At 45.6% G+C, this 19,446-nt stretch overlaps 1 protein-coding gene and 1 long non-coding RNA gene across 2 annotated transcripts in view; both read left to right on the top strand.

The window, feature by feature from the left end:
- Window positions 1-11,603, top strand: part of LOC121846564 (ras-related protein Rab-6B) — a 205,315-nt gene extending 193,712 nt beyond the window's left edge. Inside the window, exon 8 of the mRNA XM_042322612.1 lies at window positions 11,093-11,603. Coding sequence (XP_042178546.1) covers window positions 11,093-11,157 — 65 coding nt within the window. The 3' untranslated portion in view covers window positions 11,158-11,603. The remainder of the gene's footprint in view (window positions 1-11,092) is intronic.
- Window positions 11,604-18,361: 6,758 nt separating this feature from the next.
- Window positions 18,362-19,357, top strand: LOC112239421. Its single transcript, XR_006083503.1, has 2 exons — window positions 18,362-19,206; window positions 19,249-19,357. It is a non-coding gene; the product is annotated as an uncharacterized LOC112239421 (long non-coding RNA).
- The last annotated feature ends 89 nt before the right edge of the window (window positions 19,358-19,446 follow it).

The raw sequence follows: 19,446 nt of genomic DNA on the forward strand, positions 1-19,446 counted from the left end.
ACAGTGTATACCAATGGGATAACTACAGTGTATCAGTGGTAATACCAATGGGATAACTACAGTGTATCAGGAGTAATACCAATGGGATAACTACAGTGTATCAGGGGTGATACCAATGGGATAACTACAGTGTATGCCAATGGGATAACTACAGTGTCTACCAATGGGATAACTACAGTGTCTACCAATGGGATAACTACAGTGTATCAGTGGTAATACCAATGGGATAACTACAGTGTATCAGTGGTAATACCAATGGGATAACTACAGTGTATCAGGGGTGATACCAATGGGATAACTACAGTGTATACCAATGGGATAACTACAGTGTATCAGTGGTAATACCAATGGGATAACTACAGTGTATACCAATGGGATAACTACAGTGTATACCAATGGGATAACTACAGTGTATCAGTGATAATACCAATGGGATAACTACAGTGTATCAGGGGTAATACCAATGGGATAACTACAGTGTATCAGTGATAATACCAATGGGATAACTACAGTGTCTACCAATGGGATAACTACAGTGTCTACCAATGGGATAACTACAGTGTCTACCAATGGGATAACTACAGTGTATCAGGGGTAATACCAATTGGATAACTACAGTGTATCAGTGATAATACCAATGGGATAACTACAGTGTATCAGTGATAATACCAATGGGATAACTACAGTGTATCAGGGGTAATACCAATGGGATAACTACAGTGTATCAGTGATAATACCAATGGGATAACTACAGTGTATCAGTGATAATACCAATGGGATAACTACAGTGTATCAGTGATAATACCAATGGGATAACTACAGTGTCTACCAATGGGATAACTACAGTGTATCAGTGATAATACCAATGGGATAACTACAGTGTATCAGTGATAATACCAATGGGATAACTACAGTGTATCAGTGATAATACCAATGGGATAACTACAGTGTATCAGTGATAATACCAATGGGATAACTACAGTGTATCAGTGATAATACCAATGGGATAACTACAGTGTATCAGTGATAATACCAATGGGATAACTACAGTGTCTACCAATGGGATAACTAGTGTTTCAGCTGTAATAGATGAACCTCATGAGGATGTGCCCAGTGAACACACTGTTTTGTCCGCCGCCACTCTTCTCCATCCACATCTGAAACTCCTAAACAGACAGGCAAGCAGACAGTTAGAAGGACGGACACACACACACACACACACAGTCAAAATGAAAACAAATGTAAAGCTAAATGTTCTATTATAAATGTAAGACAAGCTATCAGATGACGCCTTGATTACCCACATACCATAGTGATCTCGTCACAACTTACTAGCTGGCTGTGATCTCTAGTAACTTGACAGACTCATAACTTACTAGCTGGCTGTGATCTCTAGTAACTTGACAGACTCATAACTTACTAGCTGGCTGTGATCTCTAGTAACTTGACAGACTCATAACTTACTAGCTGGCTGTGATCTCCTCTAGTAACTACAGAGAGTCATAACTTACTAGCTGGCTGTGATCTCCTCTAGTAACTTCAGAGAGTCATAACTTACTAGCTGGCTGTGATCTCCTCTAGTAACTTCAGAGAGTCATAACTTACTAGCTGGCTGTGATCTCCTCTAGTAACTTCAGAGAGTCATAACTTACTAGCTGGCTGTGATCTCCTCTAGTAACTACAGAGAGTCATAACTTACTAGCTGGCTGTGATCTCCTCTAGTAACTACAGAGAGTCATAACTTACTAGCTGGCTGTGATCTCCTCTAGTAACTTCAGAGAGTCATAACTTACTAGCTGGCTGTGATCTCCTCTAGTAACTTCAGAGAGTCATAACTTACTAGCTGGCTGTGATCTCCTCTAGTAACTACAGAGAGTCATAACTTACTAGCTGGCTGTGATCTCCTCTAGTAACTACAGAGAGGCATAACTTACTAGCTGGCTGTTATCTCCTCTAGTAACTACAGAGAGTCATAACTTACTAGCTAAATATATCTCCATGCTAACTAGTTAGCCAGCTAATTGTTTCAATGCACCTTTCCAAATGTAAAATTTCAAGACAAAAAAAACCAAACACTTACCTAGGAGTGTTTGTTGACGTCTTCCTTTTCCTGTTAATGCAGCTATTTTTATTTTTATTTCACCTTTATTTAACCAGGTAGGCCAGTTGAGAACAAGTTCTCATTTGCAACTGCGACCTGGCCAAGATAAAGCATAGCAGTGTGAGCAGACAACACAGAGTTACACATGGGATAAACAATTAACAAGTCAATAACACAGTAGAAAACAAAGGGGGGAGTCTATATACAATGTGTGCAAAAGGCATGAGGAGGTAGGCGAATAATTACAATTTTGCAGATTAACACTGGAGTGATAAATGATCAGATGGTCATGTACAGGTAGAGATATTGGTGTGCAAAAGAGCAAGTAAATAAATAAAAACAGTATGGGGATGAGGTAGGTGAAAATGGGTGGGCTATTTACCAATAGACTATGTACAGCAGCAGCGATCGGTTAGCTGCTCAGATAGCTGATGTTTGAAGTTGGCGAGGAGATAAAAGTTTCCAACTTCAGCGATTTTTGCAATTCGTTCCAGTCACAGGCAGCAGAGTACTGGAACGAAAGGCGGCCAAATGAGGTGTTGGCTTTAGGGATGATCAGTGAGATACACCTGCTGGAGCGCGTGCTACGGATGGGTGTTGCCATCGTGACCAGTGAACTGAGATAAGGCGGAGCTTTACCTAGCATGGACTTGTAGATGACCTGGAGCCAGTGGGTCTGGCGACGAATATGTAATGAGGGCCAGCCGACTAGAGCATACAGGTCGCAGTGGTGGGTGGTATAAGGTGCTTTAGTGACAAAACGGATGGCACTGTGATAGACTGCATCCAGTTTGCTGAGTAGAGTGTTGGAAGCCATTTTGTAGATGACATCGCCGAAGTCGAGGATCGGAAGGATAGTCAGTTTTACTAGGGTAAGCTTGGCGGTGTGAGTGAAGGAGGCTTTGTTACGGAATAGAAAGCCGACTCTTGATTTGATTTTCGATTGGAGATGTTTGATATGAGTCTGGAAGGAGAGTTTGCAGTCTAGCCAGACACCTAGGTACTTATAGATGTCCACATATTCAAGGTCGGAACCATCCAGGGTGGTGATGCTAGTCGGGCATGCGGGTGCAGGCAGCGATCGGTTGAAAAGCATGCATTTGGTTTTACTAGCGTTTAAGAGCAGTTGGAGGCCACGGAAGGAGTGTTGTATGGCATTGAAGCTTGTTTGGAGGTTGGATAGCACAGTGTCCAATGACGGGCCGAAAGTATATAGAATGGTGTCGTCTGCGTAGAGGTGGATCAGGGAATCGCCCGCAGCAAGAGCAACGTCATTGATATATACAGAGAAAAGAGTCGGCCCGAGAATTGAACCCTGTGGCACCCCCATAGAGACTGCCAGAGGACCGGACAGCATGCCCTCCGATTTGACACACTGAACTCTGTCTGCAAAGTAATTGGTGAACCAGGCAAGGCAGTCATCCGAAAAACCGAGGCTACTGAGTCTGCCGATAAGAATATGGTGATTGACAGAGTCGAAAGCCTTGGCAAGGTCAATGAAGACGGCTGCACAGTACTGTCTTTTATCGATGGCGGTTATGATATCGTTTAGTACCTTGAGTGTTGCTGAGGTGCACCCGTGACCGGCTCGGAAACCAGATTGCACAGCGGAGAAGGTACGGTGGGATTCGAGATGGTCAGTGACCTGTTTGTTGACTTGGCTTTCGAAGACCTTAGATAGGCAGGGCAGGATGGATATAGGTCTGTAACAGTTTGGGTCCAGGGTGTCTCCCCTTTGAAGAGGGGGATGACTGCGGCAGCTTTCAATCCTTGGGGATCTCAGACGATATGAAAGAGGTTGAACAGGCTGGTAATAGGGGTTGCGACAATGGCGGCGGAAAGTTTCAGAAATAGGGGGTCCAGATTGTCAAGCCCAGCTGATTTGTACGGGTCCAGGTTTTGCAGCTCTTTCAGAACATCTGCTATCTGGATTTGGGTAAAGGAGAACCTGGAGAGGCTTGGGCGAGGAGCTGCCGGGGGCAGAGCTGTTGGCCGAGGTTGGAGTAGCCAGGCGGAAGGCATGGCCAGCCATTGAGAAATGCTTATTGAAGTTTTCGATAATCATGGATTTATCGGTGGTGACCGTGTTACCTAGCCTCAGTGCAGTGGGCAGCTGGGAGGAGGTGCTCTTGTTCTCCATGGACTTCACAGTGTCCCAGAACTTTTGGAGTTGGAGCTACATGATGCAAACTTCTGCCTGAAGAAGCTGGCCTTAGCTTTCCTGACTGACTGCGTGTATTGGTTACGGACTTCCCTGAACAGTTGCATATCCCGGGGACTATTCGATGCTATTGCAGTCCGCCACAGGATGTTTTTGTGCTGGTCGAGGGCAGTCAGGTCTGGGGTGAACCAAGGACTGTATCTGTTCTTAGTTCTGCGTTTTTTGAACGGAGCATGCTTATCTAAAATGGTGAGGAAGTTACTTTTAAAGAATGACCAGGCATCCTCAACTGACGGGATGAGGTCAATGTCCTTCCAGGATACCCGGGCCAGGTCGATTAGAAAGGCCTGCTCACAGAAGTGTTTTAGGGAGCGTTTGACAGTGATGAGGGGTGGTCGTTTGACTGCGGCTCCGTAGCAGATACAGGCAATGAGGCAGTGATCGCTGAGATCCTGGTTGAAGACAGCGGAGGTGTATTTGGAGGGCAAGTTGGTCAGGATGACGTCTATGAGGGTGCCCTTGTTTACAGAGTTAGGGTTGTACCTGGTGGGTTCCTTGATGATTTGTGTGAGATTGAGGGCATCTAGCTTAGATTGTAGGACTGGCGGGGTGTTAAGCATATCCCAGTTTAGGTCACCTAACAGAACAAACTCTGAGGCTAGATGGGGGGCGATCAATTCACAAATGGTGTCCAGGGCACAGCTGGGGGCTGAGGGGGGTCGGTAGCAGGCGGCAACAGTGAGAGACTTATTTCTGGAGAGAGTAATTTTCAAAATTAGTAGTTGGAACTGTTTGGGTATGGACCTGGAAAGTATGACATTACTTTGCAGGCTATCTCTGCAGTAGACTGCAACTCCTCCCCCTTTAGCAGTTATAGATGGGTATGGAAATCTCTGAATTTTTGGTGGCCTTCCTGAGCCAGGATTCAGACACAGCAAGGACATCAGGGTTAGCAGAGTGTGCTAGAGCAGTGAGTAAAACAAACTTAGGGAGGAGGCTTCTGATGTTGACATGCATGAAACCAAGGCTTTTTCGATCACAGAAGTCAACAAATGAGGGTGCCTGGGGACATGCAGGGCCTGGGTTTACCTCCACATCACCCGCGGAACAGAGAAGGAGTAGTATGAGGGTGCGGCTAAAGGCTATCAAAACTGGTCGCCTAGAGCGTTGGGGACAGAGAATAAGAGGAGCAGGTTTCTGGGCATGGTAGAATATATTCAGGGCATAATGCGCAGACAGGGGTATGGTGGGGTGCGGGTACAGCGGGGGTAAGCCCAGGCACTGGGTGATGATGAGAGAGGTTGTGTCTCTGGACATGCTGGTTGTAATGGGTGAGGTCACCGCATGTGTGGGAGGTGGGACAAAGGAGTTATCAGGGGTATGAAGAGTAGAACTAGGGGCTCCATTGTGAACTAGAACAATGATAACTAACCTGAGCAACAGTATACAAGGCATATTGACATTTGAGAGAGACATACAGTGAGGCATACAGTAATCACAGGTGTTGAATTGGGAAAGCTAGCTTAAACAGTAGGCGAGACAACAGCTAATCAGCTAGCACAACAACAGCAGGTAAAATGGCGTTGACTAGGGAACGGGGCCGACAGATAAAACATAAACAAGCAGAATGGAGTACCGTGATTAATGGACAGTCCAGAGTGCATCAGCTATGTAGCCAAGAGATCAGTGTCCAGGGGGCAGCGGTGGATGGGGCAGGGAAGCTGGACTGGCGAGTGTTATCCAGGTTAAAAAAAAAAAAAAGTTAACAATGACTAAATAGCTTGTAGCTAGTTAGCTGGTTAGCTTCTGGAGGTTCTTGAGTGTGTTCTAAAAATTAAAAATAATAGCGATTCCGTATCACATTGGGTGAGCCAGGTTTCCGGAAAGGTATAAACAGATTAAAAATCAAGAAGAGATAGAAAGTAAATATGGGTCCGGTGAGTGTTTGGGACGCGGCGATTCAGACGGTTAGCAGGCCTGTGCTAACAAGCTAACAGTTCGTAGGCCCGGGCTAAACAAGGTAGCAGTTAGCAGGCCGAGTTTAGCAAGCAGGGAGATAGCGAGGGCTAGAGAGTTGGCCTTTAGGGGACGTCGCGATGGGGTGAGTCTGTTTATTCCTCTTCATGCGGTGACATCGATAGACCGGTCGTGGGCCCGGGTATTGTAGCCCAGGAGTATGCTACGGTGGTGGTACAGGTGCGCTGGCCGGGCTAGCTTCACGCTAAGTGGGTGGAAGCGCTAGCCAGGAGTAAACATCCGGGGTTGCGGTTTAGCTAGATAGCTAGCTGTGAAGATCCAGCTGAAATGTTCCGTTTGCGGTGGGAGTCCAGGGATGAATCCGGGGATGAAAAATAAATAGGTCCGTTATGCTCTGGTTAGAGTCGCGTTGTTCGAGCTGGCGAGAGCTTTCCGAGCTAAAGGTTAGCTTAGCTGATGACCGGTTAGCTGAAGACCGCTAGCATAGCTGGTAGTTAGCTGGCTAGCTTCAGTTGAGGGGTTCCGGTTCCGAAGTAAATATAAATACTTTAGGAAAAATAGCTACATTGGGTGAGGCGGGTTGCAGGAGAGTATTTGGAAGCTTAGGTTTAGCAAAATGTTTTTGAAGAAAAATATGTAAAAAACGAAAAATAGACGATATATACAAGGGACACGACGAGACAGGACGACTTACTGCTACGCCATCTTGGACCGTGAGCATGTGTCCTATCTAGGCTTGCCACGGCTAGCTAGCTGGTCTTCTTTATTCAAAATGGAAAAGTATAATAAATACAGTAAAAATCAAGCAAGGAGGTGGGCAAAGCCAAGCACGAGCTAGCGAGATCCTACTGACTTGTTGTAGCATGTATTTGCACATTTCCGTTAAAGAAACGTCTTCTCGGAGCCGTGTGCACAAACTCAATTCGACCTTGCATTCCTTCCAAACAACACAATTATTATTTTATTTATTTACTTTTAAGAAAATGCCTTTTTTTTTTTTAAAGCGTCAAGTCTATAAAACTCAGTGCACTGTGTTCGTAACAATTTTTTTGGTTTTGGGAACAGAAAAAATGTATGATGTTCATCAGATGTTTCATCGATGAGAAAATGAGCAGAATGACAGCCCAGTTTCAGCTTGCTAGCTCCATCCTCTCCCCGAGACTGGACTTCCTCTCACTGCCATATTTGGTGGTGAGAAAAGGTTCTAAACGGATGCTACAGCTTTATAACCCCTGTGACATGTCTGGGTTACCCCTTCTGTCTGTGACACTGTTGCTTCTCACCATAGCCAGCTAGCTAGCTATCTAACATGGCTAAGTGTGCTAACATCATATTAACTGCTAGCTAGCTTGTAGCACCTTGTCCGATCCGATCCCTCAACCTCCTAGCAACAGTAACTATGGGGCGGACTTATGGGAACAAAAAGCAGCGAATCAACTTTCAAAACACAGATTGTCGTCACAGTCATTCAGATTCGATAGGCAGTTAGATCTGGTCCTGACACCGGCTGGATGGTCCTGATTATGGAGGGGGTATCAATAGAGCCTGGGGACCAAGTTATACCCTCCAGAGTCATACTTTCTCACTACAGGAAGTAGGGGTGCTGAGGGTGCTGCAGCACCCCCTGAAAAAAATCAGAATAATTTGAATTTAAAAAATATTTTTTTTTTTTTTGTTGCTAACGTTAGCTAGGTGGCTAATTACCCACAACAGAATGGCACAACATGACTTCCTGGTTCTCTACCTCCTCATCTGAATGCCCACAACAGAATGGTTAACATGACTTCCTGGTTCTCTACCTCCTCATCTGAATGCCCACAACAGAATGGTTAACATGACTTCCTGGTTCTATACCTCCTCAATAGAATGCCCACAGCAGAATGGTTAACATGACTTCTTGGTCCACTACCTCCTCAATAGAATGCCCACAACAGAATGGTTAACATGACTTCCTGGTTCTCTACCTCCTCAATAGAATGCCCACAGCAGCATGACTTCCTGGTCCTCTACCTCCTCAATAGAATGCCCACAACAGAATGGTTAACATGACTTCCTGGTCCTCTACCTCCTCAATAGAATGCCCACAACAGAATGGTTAACATGACTTCCTGTGTGGCTAGTCATCCCTCTTCATCTGAAGGTGATAGGCCTTCTCTGGAACAGACTCCCTGCAGGACTCAGTCTTCCCTAAACCAGACTGCTGGTGCAGTCACCAGGGGCCACAGGGCTCCTTTGCAATGGTACTATGTGTCATTGGGATGGGGGATTCTGATTGGCCGATCCTCTGGCAATGTCCAGGCATATGTGATGTTAGCAGGACGTCCTTCAGATGACATTTAACAGGACTCAATGACACACCAGACACACAACACATGAACACATACACAAATGACACGCACATGCGTACATAACACGTGAACACACAGGCACAACAGCTGAACACAGACACCACTGGTGCCATGGAAACCGCCCTGCCATGGCCTCCAAGGAGCGTGTCATTTGGGTGTGTACATAACCAGCCGTGGGGAAATGGAACCCTATTGTCTTTACCAGACCCCTTATCACAAGGTAGCGCGCTATCCACTATAGAGAATAGGAGGCCATTGGGGACGCAGATCGGAAAGGCAGGAGAATGATGTCATATATCAGACATGGGGGGGCTGTGAGCTCATTTAATGGAGAGATGAAATACAACCAATGGGCTTTAGAAGTCCAGTTTCTTCTCCATCTTCTTTAGTCTTTTCTTGAAGAATGCTGTGTGCTGTTTGCTTACTGTGTGTACTGAATGTAGCTAATATATACTAGGGGAAAGAGATCCTATCTGTAAAAATTCTCTTTACACTGTGATTAGCTCCGTTCCACTAATGGCTGTCACTGTAAACAAGATGGAAGCAGGCAAATCTTTACCGCATCTATCTATCAAAATATAGATGTTTTAAAAAGGGCTCTATCAAGAGTTACAGCGTGATTTGAAATGTTTTTTTAAAAAGGCGACGTTCTCGTGTTCAGCGGAGGCTAAATTCACAGTAACCGCTGCAGGCTCCGTAAGGAAATGACCTTTGCATTGCTGTTTCCTGTAAGGCTTCAGCGATCCAGATTGAATAGAGTCCTAAACCTTATTAAAAGTAGTAGGAGCTCTGTGTTCCACAGGAGGACAGTATGTTGGAGGGTTCATACATGGATGGTCCTGTTCACGCCCTTATGCGCTGCTGCCTTGAAGTGGTACGGCCGTAGTAGTAGATGTTTGAACAACAGCACCACCTAGTGCCATAGAGGTCATACTGCAGAGACACGTTACAACAGTACCATGTTTGTCAATAGAGGGCAGTAAAGCTACAGGCGTTTCGGACACACCTTTGATATGTCCTAAATGGCACCCTATTCCCTATATAGTGCACTACTTTAGACCAGAGCCCTAACACCCTATTCCCTATATAGTGCACTACTTTAGACCAGGGCCCTAACACCCTATTCCCTATATAGTGCACTACTTTAGACCAGAGCCCTAACACCCTATTCCCTATATATTGCACTACTTTAGACCAGGGCCCTAACACCCTATTCCCTATATAGTGCTCTACTTTAGACCAGAGCCCTAACACCCTATTGCCTATATATTGCACTACTTTAGACCAGGGCCCTAACACCATATTCCCTATATAGTGCTCTACTTTAGACCAGAGCCCTAACACCCTATATACTGAAGAAAAGAGGGTTCCATTTGGGACTTAAACACTGAATCATGAACACACTGACACACTAACACACTGACACACTAACACACAGACACACTAACACACAGACACACTAACACACAGACACACTAACACACAGACACACTAACACACACACACTGTAACAATATGTAATGGAATCGTGTTAGATTAGACACTAACACACTAACACACAGACACACAGTAACACAGTAACACACGGTAACACACACACAGTAACACACACACGCACAGTAACACACACACACACACAGTAACACAGACACAGTAACACACGGTAACACACAGTAACACACACACACACACACAGTAACACAGACACAGTAACACACAGTAACACACACACACACAGTAACACAGTAACACAGTAACACACGGTAACACACAGTAACACACGGTAACACACACACACACACACACACAGTAACACACGGTAACACACAGTAACACACACACACGGTAACACACACACACACACACACGGTAACACACGGTAACACACAGTAACACACGGTAACACACGGTAACACACACTAACAAACAGTAACACACGGTAACACACGGTAACACACAGTAACACACGGTAACACACGGTAACACACACACACACACAGTAACACAGACACAGTAAAACACGGTAACACACGGTAACACACACTAACACACAGTAACACACAGTAACACACGGTAACACACAGTAACACACGGTAACACACAGTAACACACGGTAACACACAGTAACACACGGTAACACACAGTAACACACAGTAACACACGGTAACACACACACACACGGTAACACACAGTAACACACGGTAACACACGGTAACACACACACACACGGTAACACACAGACGTTTTTATTCTTGCGTTGTTTTTTATTATTATTGTTTGTATATCATTGTACTTTAAATTTGTGTGTTTTTTGTGGACCTCTGCAAAAGCTCATGGGGATTCAGATAAACAAATATTGAATTCCATGAAGTTAGGTTAAGGTTATGGTCAGTTTCTGATTTTGGCTAGTCGGTTTAAGGGTCAGCTGTGTCTCTATAGTCTGTCCTACTGCTTAACTTGTTTACAAATGTGTTTCCAAAGCTTCCTTAACCATCTTTTCCCCAGTGATTGACATCAAGCTGGACAAACCACAGGAGCCTCCAACCACTGAAGGCGGGTGCTCCTGTTAATCCCAACACCTGATTGGTGCATCTTCATGTCCACCACATGCTTGTTGTGTTGGTTCACCTCCAGTAGAGCTTTCAGATTGGGAATTTATCTTAATACTGGTCATCAGTTGGAAACTAGCGTTACATACATTTCAGTTGTAAAATAGTGTACTTTATTAAAAGGAATTGCCAAAAAGTCTTAAACATTTACAAAATGATCAACAACAACAACAAAATAAGCCCTCTCAAAACATGTGAACCATACTTTATTTTTATTTTTAAGTAGAATGGTAGGTAATTATTTCTTTTCTTTTTATATTTTTGTATATTAAAAGAAATGCTTTGAAAAGTTGCAGATGACCAAGTTCTCCCCTTGTGTGCATCCCCAATGGCACCCTATTCCCTATGTAGTGCACTACTTTAGACCAGGACCCTATGGCACCCTATTCCCTATGTAGTGCACTACTTTTAGACCAGGGCACCCTATTCCCTATGGTGCACCCCAGGACCCTATTCCCTATGTAGTGCACTACTTTTAGACCATAGCCCAATGGCCCCCTATTCCCTATGTAGTGCACTACTTTTAGACCATAGCCCAATGGCACCCTATTCCCTATGTAGTGCACTACTTTAGACCATAGCCCAATGGCATAGGGTGTCATTGGGATGGAAGGAACGAGCAGCATGGAACAAGTAGTCCAATGGCTCGACAGAGGGCACACTATTCCCTATGTAGTGACCCCTAGTGCTCTGGTCAAAAGTAGTGCACTATATAGGGAATAGGGTGCCATAGGGTCCTGGTCTAAAGTAGTGCACTATATAGGGAATAGGGTGCCAATTTGGATGCTGTATATCTAACGCATGTTGTTCTTTTTGTTTTGTTTTTTAGGTACTATTGTGCTCTCTACTGATGTACACGAGTTTGAATATGTAAATGATCTTTGATCATGTGACTTAATGCACTCTTTGAAAATGTCTTGTTATTTTATGTTTTTCACAAAATGCTGTGAGTGAAACTGCATTTGTATACTTGAGTTTAGACCATCGTTGATTGTGCACGAACGTGTGTTCGTTAGTGTGTGTAAATGTACGCTTTCTATATTAGGCAACTGTAGATCGCAACCATCCACAGAAGGCAGTTGCCAGGTGGTGTCCTCACTGAGGCCCATGTCCTAGCTGGTTATCACTACTGTAGAGGGCAGCTGCCAGGCGGTGTCCTCACTGAGGCCCATGTCCTAGCTGGTTATCACTACTGTAGAGGGCAGCTGCCAGGCGGTGTCCTCACTGAGGCCCATGTCCTAGCTGGTTATCACTACTGTAGAGGGCAGTTGCCAGGCGGTGTCCTCACTGAGGCCCATGTCCTAGCTGGTTATCACTACTGTAGAGGGCAGCTGCCAGGCTGTGTCCTCACTGAGGCCCATGTCCTAGCTGGTTATCACTACTGTAGAGGGCAGCTGCCAGGCGGTGTCCTCACTGAGGCCTATGTCCTAGCTGGTTATCACTACTGTAGAGGGCAGCTGCCAGGCAGTATCCTCACTGAGGCCTATGTCCTAGCTGGTTATCACTACTGTAGAGGGCAGCTGCTGGTTATCACTACTGTAGGGGCGGTGTCCTCACTGAGGCCCATGTCCTAGCTGGTTATCACTACTGTAGAGGGCAGCTGCCAGGCGGTGTCCTCACTGAGGCCCATGTCCTAGCTGGTTATCACTACTGTAGAGGGCAGCTGCCAGGCGGTGTCCTCACTGAGGCCCATGTCCTAGCTGGTTATCACTACTGGTAGAGGGCAGCTGCCAGGCGGTGTCCTCACTGAGGCCCATGTCCTAGCTGGTTATCACTACGGTAGAGGGCAGCTGCCAGGCGGTGTCCTCACTGAGGCCCATGTCCTAGCTGGTTATCACTACGGTAGAGGGCAGCTGCCAGGCAGTGTCCTCACTGAGGCCCATGTTCTAGCTGGTTATCACTACGGTAGAGGGCAGCTGCCAGGCGGGGTCCTCACTGAGGCCCATGTCCTAGCTAGTTATCACTACTGTAGAGGGCAGCTGCCAGGCGGTGTCCTCACTGAGGCCCATGTTCTAGCTGGTTATCACTACTGTAGAGGGCAGCTGCCAGGCGGTGTCCTCACTGAGGCCCATGTCCTAGCTGGTTATCACTACTGTAGAGGGCAGCTGCCAGGCGGTGTCCTCACTGAGGCCCATGTCCTAGCTGGTTATCACTACGGTAGAGGGCAGCTGCCAGGCGGTGTCCTCACTGAGGCCCATGTCCTAGCTGGTTATCACTACGGTAGAGGGCAGCTGCCAGGCGGTGTCCTCACTGAGGCCCATGTTCTAGCTGGTTATCACTACGGTAGAGGGCAGCTGCCAGGCGGGGTCCTCACTGAGGCCCATGTCCTAGCTAGTTATCACTACTGTAGAGGGCAGCTGCCAGGCGGTGTCCTCACTGAGGCCCATGTTCTAGCTGGTTATCACTACTGTAGAGGGCAGCTGCCAGGCGGTGTCCTCACTGAGGCCCATGTTCTAGCTGGTTATCACTACTGTAGAGGGCAGCTGCCAGGTGGTGTCCTCACTGAGGCCCATGTTCTAGCTGGTTATCACTACTGTAGAGGGCAGCTACCCAGGCGGTGTCCTCACTGAGGCCCATGTTCTTAGTGCCACATCACTAGCTGGTTATCACTACTGTAGAGGGCAGCTGCCAGGCGGTGTCCTCACTGAGGCCCATGTCCTAGCTGGTTATCACTACTGTAGAGGGCAGCTGCCAGGCGGGGTCCTCACTGAGGCCCATGTTCTTAGTGCCACATCACTACTGTAGAGGGCAGCTGCCAGGCGGTGTCCTCACTGAGGCCCATGTTCTTAGTGCCACATCACTAGCTGGTTTGTGTTTCTCTTTCATGTGCAGTGTTTGTTTCACAGGTACTCACTGCCATGCCTCTCCTGTTGCTGCTGCACTGTATCATACTGCGTCATCGTGATTAGGGGTGTGTCCCGAATACCACCGTGCTCCCTATATAGTGCACTACTTTTTACGGTGAGGTAATTCTTCAATTTGGATAGTCCATCTACACTAACAATGAAACAATCTACTAACCCTAACCTTAACCCTTATTCTAAACCTAACCCCTACCCTAAACCTTATTCTAAACCTAACCCCTACCCTAACCCCTACCCTAACCCTTATTGTAAACCTAACCCCTACCCTAACCCTTATTCTAAACCCACCCCACCCTAACCCTTATTGTAAACCTAACCCCTACCCTAACCCTTATTCTAAACCTAACCCCTACCCTAACCCTTGTTCCTAACCCCTACCCTAACCCTTATTCTAAACCTAACCCCTGCCCTAACCCTTATTGTAAAGCTAACCCCTACCCTGACCCTTATTCTAAACTTAACCCCTACCCTACCCCCTACCCTGACCCTTATTGTAAATCTAACCCCTACCCTAACCCTTATTCTAAACCTAACCCCTACCCTGACCCTTATTGTAAACCTAACCCCTACCCTAACCCTTATTCTAAACCTAACCCCTACCCTAACCCTTATTCTAAACCTAACCCCTAATGAAACCCTTATTCTAAACCTAACCCCTACCCTAACCCTTATTCTAAACCTAACCCCTACCATAACATCTATTCTAAACCTAACCCCTACCCTAACCCCTACCCTAACATCTATTGTAAACCTAACCCCTACCCTAACCCTTATTCTAAACCCAACCCCTACCCTAACCCTAATGTAAACCTAACCCCTACCCTAACCCCTATTCTAAACCTAACCCCTACCGTAACATCTATTGTAAACCTAACCACTACCCAACCCTACCCTAACCCCTCCCTAAACCTAACCCTCTAACCCCTAATCCCTTATTCTAAACCCTAACCCTGCCCTAACCCTTATCTAAAGCCCTAACCTCTACCCACCCCTAACCTACCCCTACCCTAACCCCTACCCTAACCCCTACCCCCTACCCTAAACCCTCCCTAACCCCTACCCTAACCCTTATTCTAAACCTAACCCCTACCCTAACCCTTATTGTAAACCTAACCCCTACCCTAACCCTTATTCTAAACCTAACCCCTACCCTAACCCTTATTCTAAACCTAACCCCTACCCTAACCCTTATTCTAAACCTAACCCCTACCCTAACCCTTATTCTAAACCTAACCCTACCCTAACCCTTATTCTAAACCTAACCCCTACCATAACCCCTATTGTAAACCTAACCCCTACCCTAACCCCTACCCTAACATCTATTGTAACCCCTACCCTAACCCCTACCCTAACCCCTACCCTACCCTAACCCCTACCCTAACCCCTACCCTACCCTAACCCCTACCCTAAACCCTAACCCCTACCCTAACCCCTACCCTAACATCTATTGTAAACCCTAACCCCTACCCTAACATCTATTGTAAACCTAACCCCTACCCTAACATCTATTGTAAACCTAACCCCTACCCTACCCTAACCCCTACCCTAACCCCTACCCTAACCCCTACCCTAACCCCTACCCCATCCCTACCCTAACCCCTACCCTACCCTAACCCCTACCCCAACCCCTACCCTAACCGTAACCTTAGCAAGCAGTTGCTTATCAACAGTCTGTTGATTGTATGACCATCTGTAGAGCATCTAGACCATGTATTTCCATTTATTTGGATAGTCTATGACTATTGTTTGTGTTCTGTATTTAAAGCATCATAAAATAGTTCAAAGACTACCCTTGTCCTAGCCAGTGTGTTTGTGCTATCATGCCATCTCCCCGTCGCTCATAGTCATGCCGTTTGACAGCAATGAAGTTGACAAGAGCACAGAGGCCTGTCTGGGACCAGGATACCCTCGTATCTGGTAATGGCGGTGAACACTTACACATCCCTGTCAAGTTTAAAAAAACAAAGAAGATCAATACGAATTTGCACTTGTAGACCTTGCAGGTTCATTATGATGGTCAAACACTTCATTGTAAATATATACGTTCCTCCAAATGACTCAACGACTGCTCCGTTGTCATTCAAATCGTGTCATATGATGTATGATGTGTCCACTCCCAACCATGATTTTAAAAAAAAATGGACTTCTATGCCGCCTGTGTTTAAAAGGTTACTACTACCGAAACAATCTGGTCTTGTTTTCAGAACCAGGACGACGTGGGTGTGCTGGTATTGTGGTTAACCAGTGATCAGAACACTACTTTTATTTTGAAATGTATTTTTCGTGTGAGACAATGCACTTCTTAAAAGAACATGTATGTGTTTGGCGGGTAGTGGAAAATCTAGTCTTGTAGTCTTACAAAACACTGTAAACATGAGTACAAATGACCATAATCTTCATAATGTTTGGAGTGTGCTGTGTCTTGACGGTTAGTGTAGAGTTAAACATTTGTGAATATGTTCCTCACCCGTCTCCCAAAAAAATTGAGAAGCACTACCCTTGTGAATACGGGTGAAACATTCCATCCTGACCCACCTAAATGAGCCAAATACTAGTCCAAGTTGGAGCCAAGTGAGCTAGCATCAGAACATACCTTCAATAGCTGGAGCAACAGCTCTCCATAGTGGGCTTACAAAGGCACAGTGAAACACCTTTGAATCCCTGATGTCAGAAGAGAGTCCCAGGGAGAAGAGAAGAAAAAAAAAAAAACTCAAAGTGAGAACTTCAAGGTAGTTATTGATTTTCCCACAACCCTTTGTAATGCTACCCGAGTAGGGATGAAATAGGTGTCAAGACTATTCTAGAATCATATTTTTTTTTTAAAACTAATCTTCAGGCCTGGGGAGTCACAGAACTTAACGTTTACAATGTTGATACCGTGAAGAGAACAAGAGAACTCAGACATATATTAGGATACCTAATAAAGAAAGCGCCCCCCCCGATAGAAGAATGTGAACCGTCACCTCCTTATTCATGCCCACTGCTGAAACATAACCCCTGCACCAAAACAAACACAGTGAGGGGATTTAGACACCGTAGTCCAACCTTTACTTATCCTACTGTTTCACTCAATGTATTATTGCCCTGGTGCCTAGGAATGTATTGCTCTCAATGTACTGCCTCACTGGAGACCGTGTTGATATGTGAGGAGAGCACTTCGGGGGGTGTATTTATTTATTCATTCATTGATTGACCGATTCATTCATTGATTAATTACAATGTACACTTGTTCGTATTTATTTTCTTCTCCTCTGACCTGGGAACAGCACCCTCCTATCCATTATATTAGGACTAGACAGTGTGTTTGCCCCCTCCCTGACCTGGGTACAGCACCCTCCTATCCATTATATTAGGACTAGACAGTGTGTTTGCCCCCTCCCTGACCTGGGTACAGCACCCTCCTATCCATTATATTAGGACTAGACAGTGTGTTTGCCCCCTCCCTGACCTGGGAACAGCACCCTCCTATCCATTATTTTTGGAATAGAGACAGTGTCAAGATCCTGAGATGGAACAATGGTTTACTGTTGATTGATTGAACAATAGTTTACTGTTGATTGAACAATAGTTTACTGTTGATTGATTGAACAATGGTTTACGATTGATTGAACAATAGTTTACTGTTTATTGATTGAACAATGGTTTACTGTTGATTGATTGAACAATGGTTTACTGTTGATTGATTGAACAATGGTTTACTGTTGATTGAACAATGGTTTACTGTTGATTGAACAATGGTTTACTGTTGATTGAACAATGGTTTACTGTTGATTGAACAATGGTTTACTGTTGATTGAACAATGGTTTACTGTTGATTGAACAATGGTTTACTGTTGATTGAACAATGGTTTACTGTTGATTGAACAATGGTTTACTGTTGATGGAACAATGGTTTACTGTTGATTGAACAATGGTTTACTGTTGATGGAACAATGGTTTACTGTTGATTGATTGAACAATGGTTTACGATTGATTGAACAATAGTTTACTGTTTATTGATTGAACAATGGTTTACTGTTGATTGATTGAACAATGGTTTACTGTTGATTGATTGAACAATGGTTTACTGTTGATTGATTGAACAATGGTTTACTGTTGATGGGACTGCAACACCACAGTGCAGCAGCTTTGGGAGAATATGCACGTCCCACATGTTACCCTTTTGCCTATATAGTGCACTACTTTAGACCAGACCCTAACACCCTATTCCCTATATAGTGCACTACTTTAGACCAGAGCCCTAACACCCTATTCCCTATACAGTGCACTACTTTAGACCAGGGCCCTATAGAACCCTATTCCCTATACAGTGCACTACTTTAGACCAGGCCCCTATAGAACCCTATTCCCTATACAGTGCACTACTTTTGTGCCATTTGGGATACAGGCCATATCATGTGCTGGCTGTCGGGTGAGTTGGTTTGTGTTGGAGGCTGTTGAGGCTAAAGGTTGTGGAGGCTGTTGAGGCTGGGGGCCAGCCTGGACCTGATTGTGTGTGTTGTATATCCTGTAGTCTGTTCATTGTCTTACGTCAGAGAGCACACCGATTCCACCTGCAACCATCGGATGAGGGACGAGCCTCGCGTAGAAGTGACGCCACCTGACGTAAGACAATGGTACAACTCTGACGCAGCTGACCATAGGTCAGGGCCCGGTTAGTTACGGTGAGGCAGAGCAGACCATAGGTCAGAGCCCGGTTAGTTACAGTAACTCAGAGCAGACCATAGGTCAGGACCCGGTTAGTTACTGTAACTCAGAGCAGACCATAGGTCAGGACCCGGTTAGTTACAGTAACTCAGAGCAGACCATAGGTCAGGACCCGGTTAGTTATGGTAAGGCAGAGCAGACCATAGGTCAGGACCGGTTAGTTACGGTAAGGCAGAGCAGACCATAGGTCAGGATCCGGTTAGTTACGGTAACTCAGAGCAGACCATAGGTCAGGATCCGGTTAGTTACGGTAACTCAGAGCAGACCATAGGTCAGGACCCGGTTAGTTACGGTAACTCAGAGCAGACCATAGGTCAGGAACCGGTTAGTTACGGTAACTCAGAGCAGACCATAGGTCAGAGCCCGGTTAGTTACAGTAACTCAGAGCAGACCATAGGTCAGAGCCCGGTTAGTTACGGTAACTCAGAGCAGACCATAGGTCAGTACCCGGTTAGTTACGGTAACTCAGAGCAGACCATAGGTCAGGACCCGGTTACTTACGGTAACTCAGAGATGGCTCTCCATTCACACTGTATAGAGATCTAGCATGTCTGTCCTAAACAATCAATAAAGATGTCTTACTATCAAAACCACCTCCTGTTGTTCTTGCTTTGATTCAACAAAACACAAGTGATATTTCCTGGTTTGTGAAGGTAAACTGGCCTGGTACACTGCTACC

Source organism: Oncorhynchus tshawytscha, linkage group LG05 (assembly GCF_018296145.1).
Source record: "Oncorhynchus tshawytscha isolate Ot180627B linkage group LG05, Otsh_v2.0, whole genome shotgun sequence".
NCBI classification, from domain to species: Eukaryota; Metazoa; Chordata; class Actinopteri; order Salmoniformes; family Salmonidae; genus Oncorhynchus; species Oncorhynchus tshawytscha.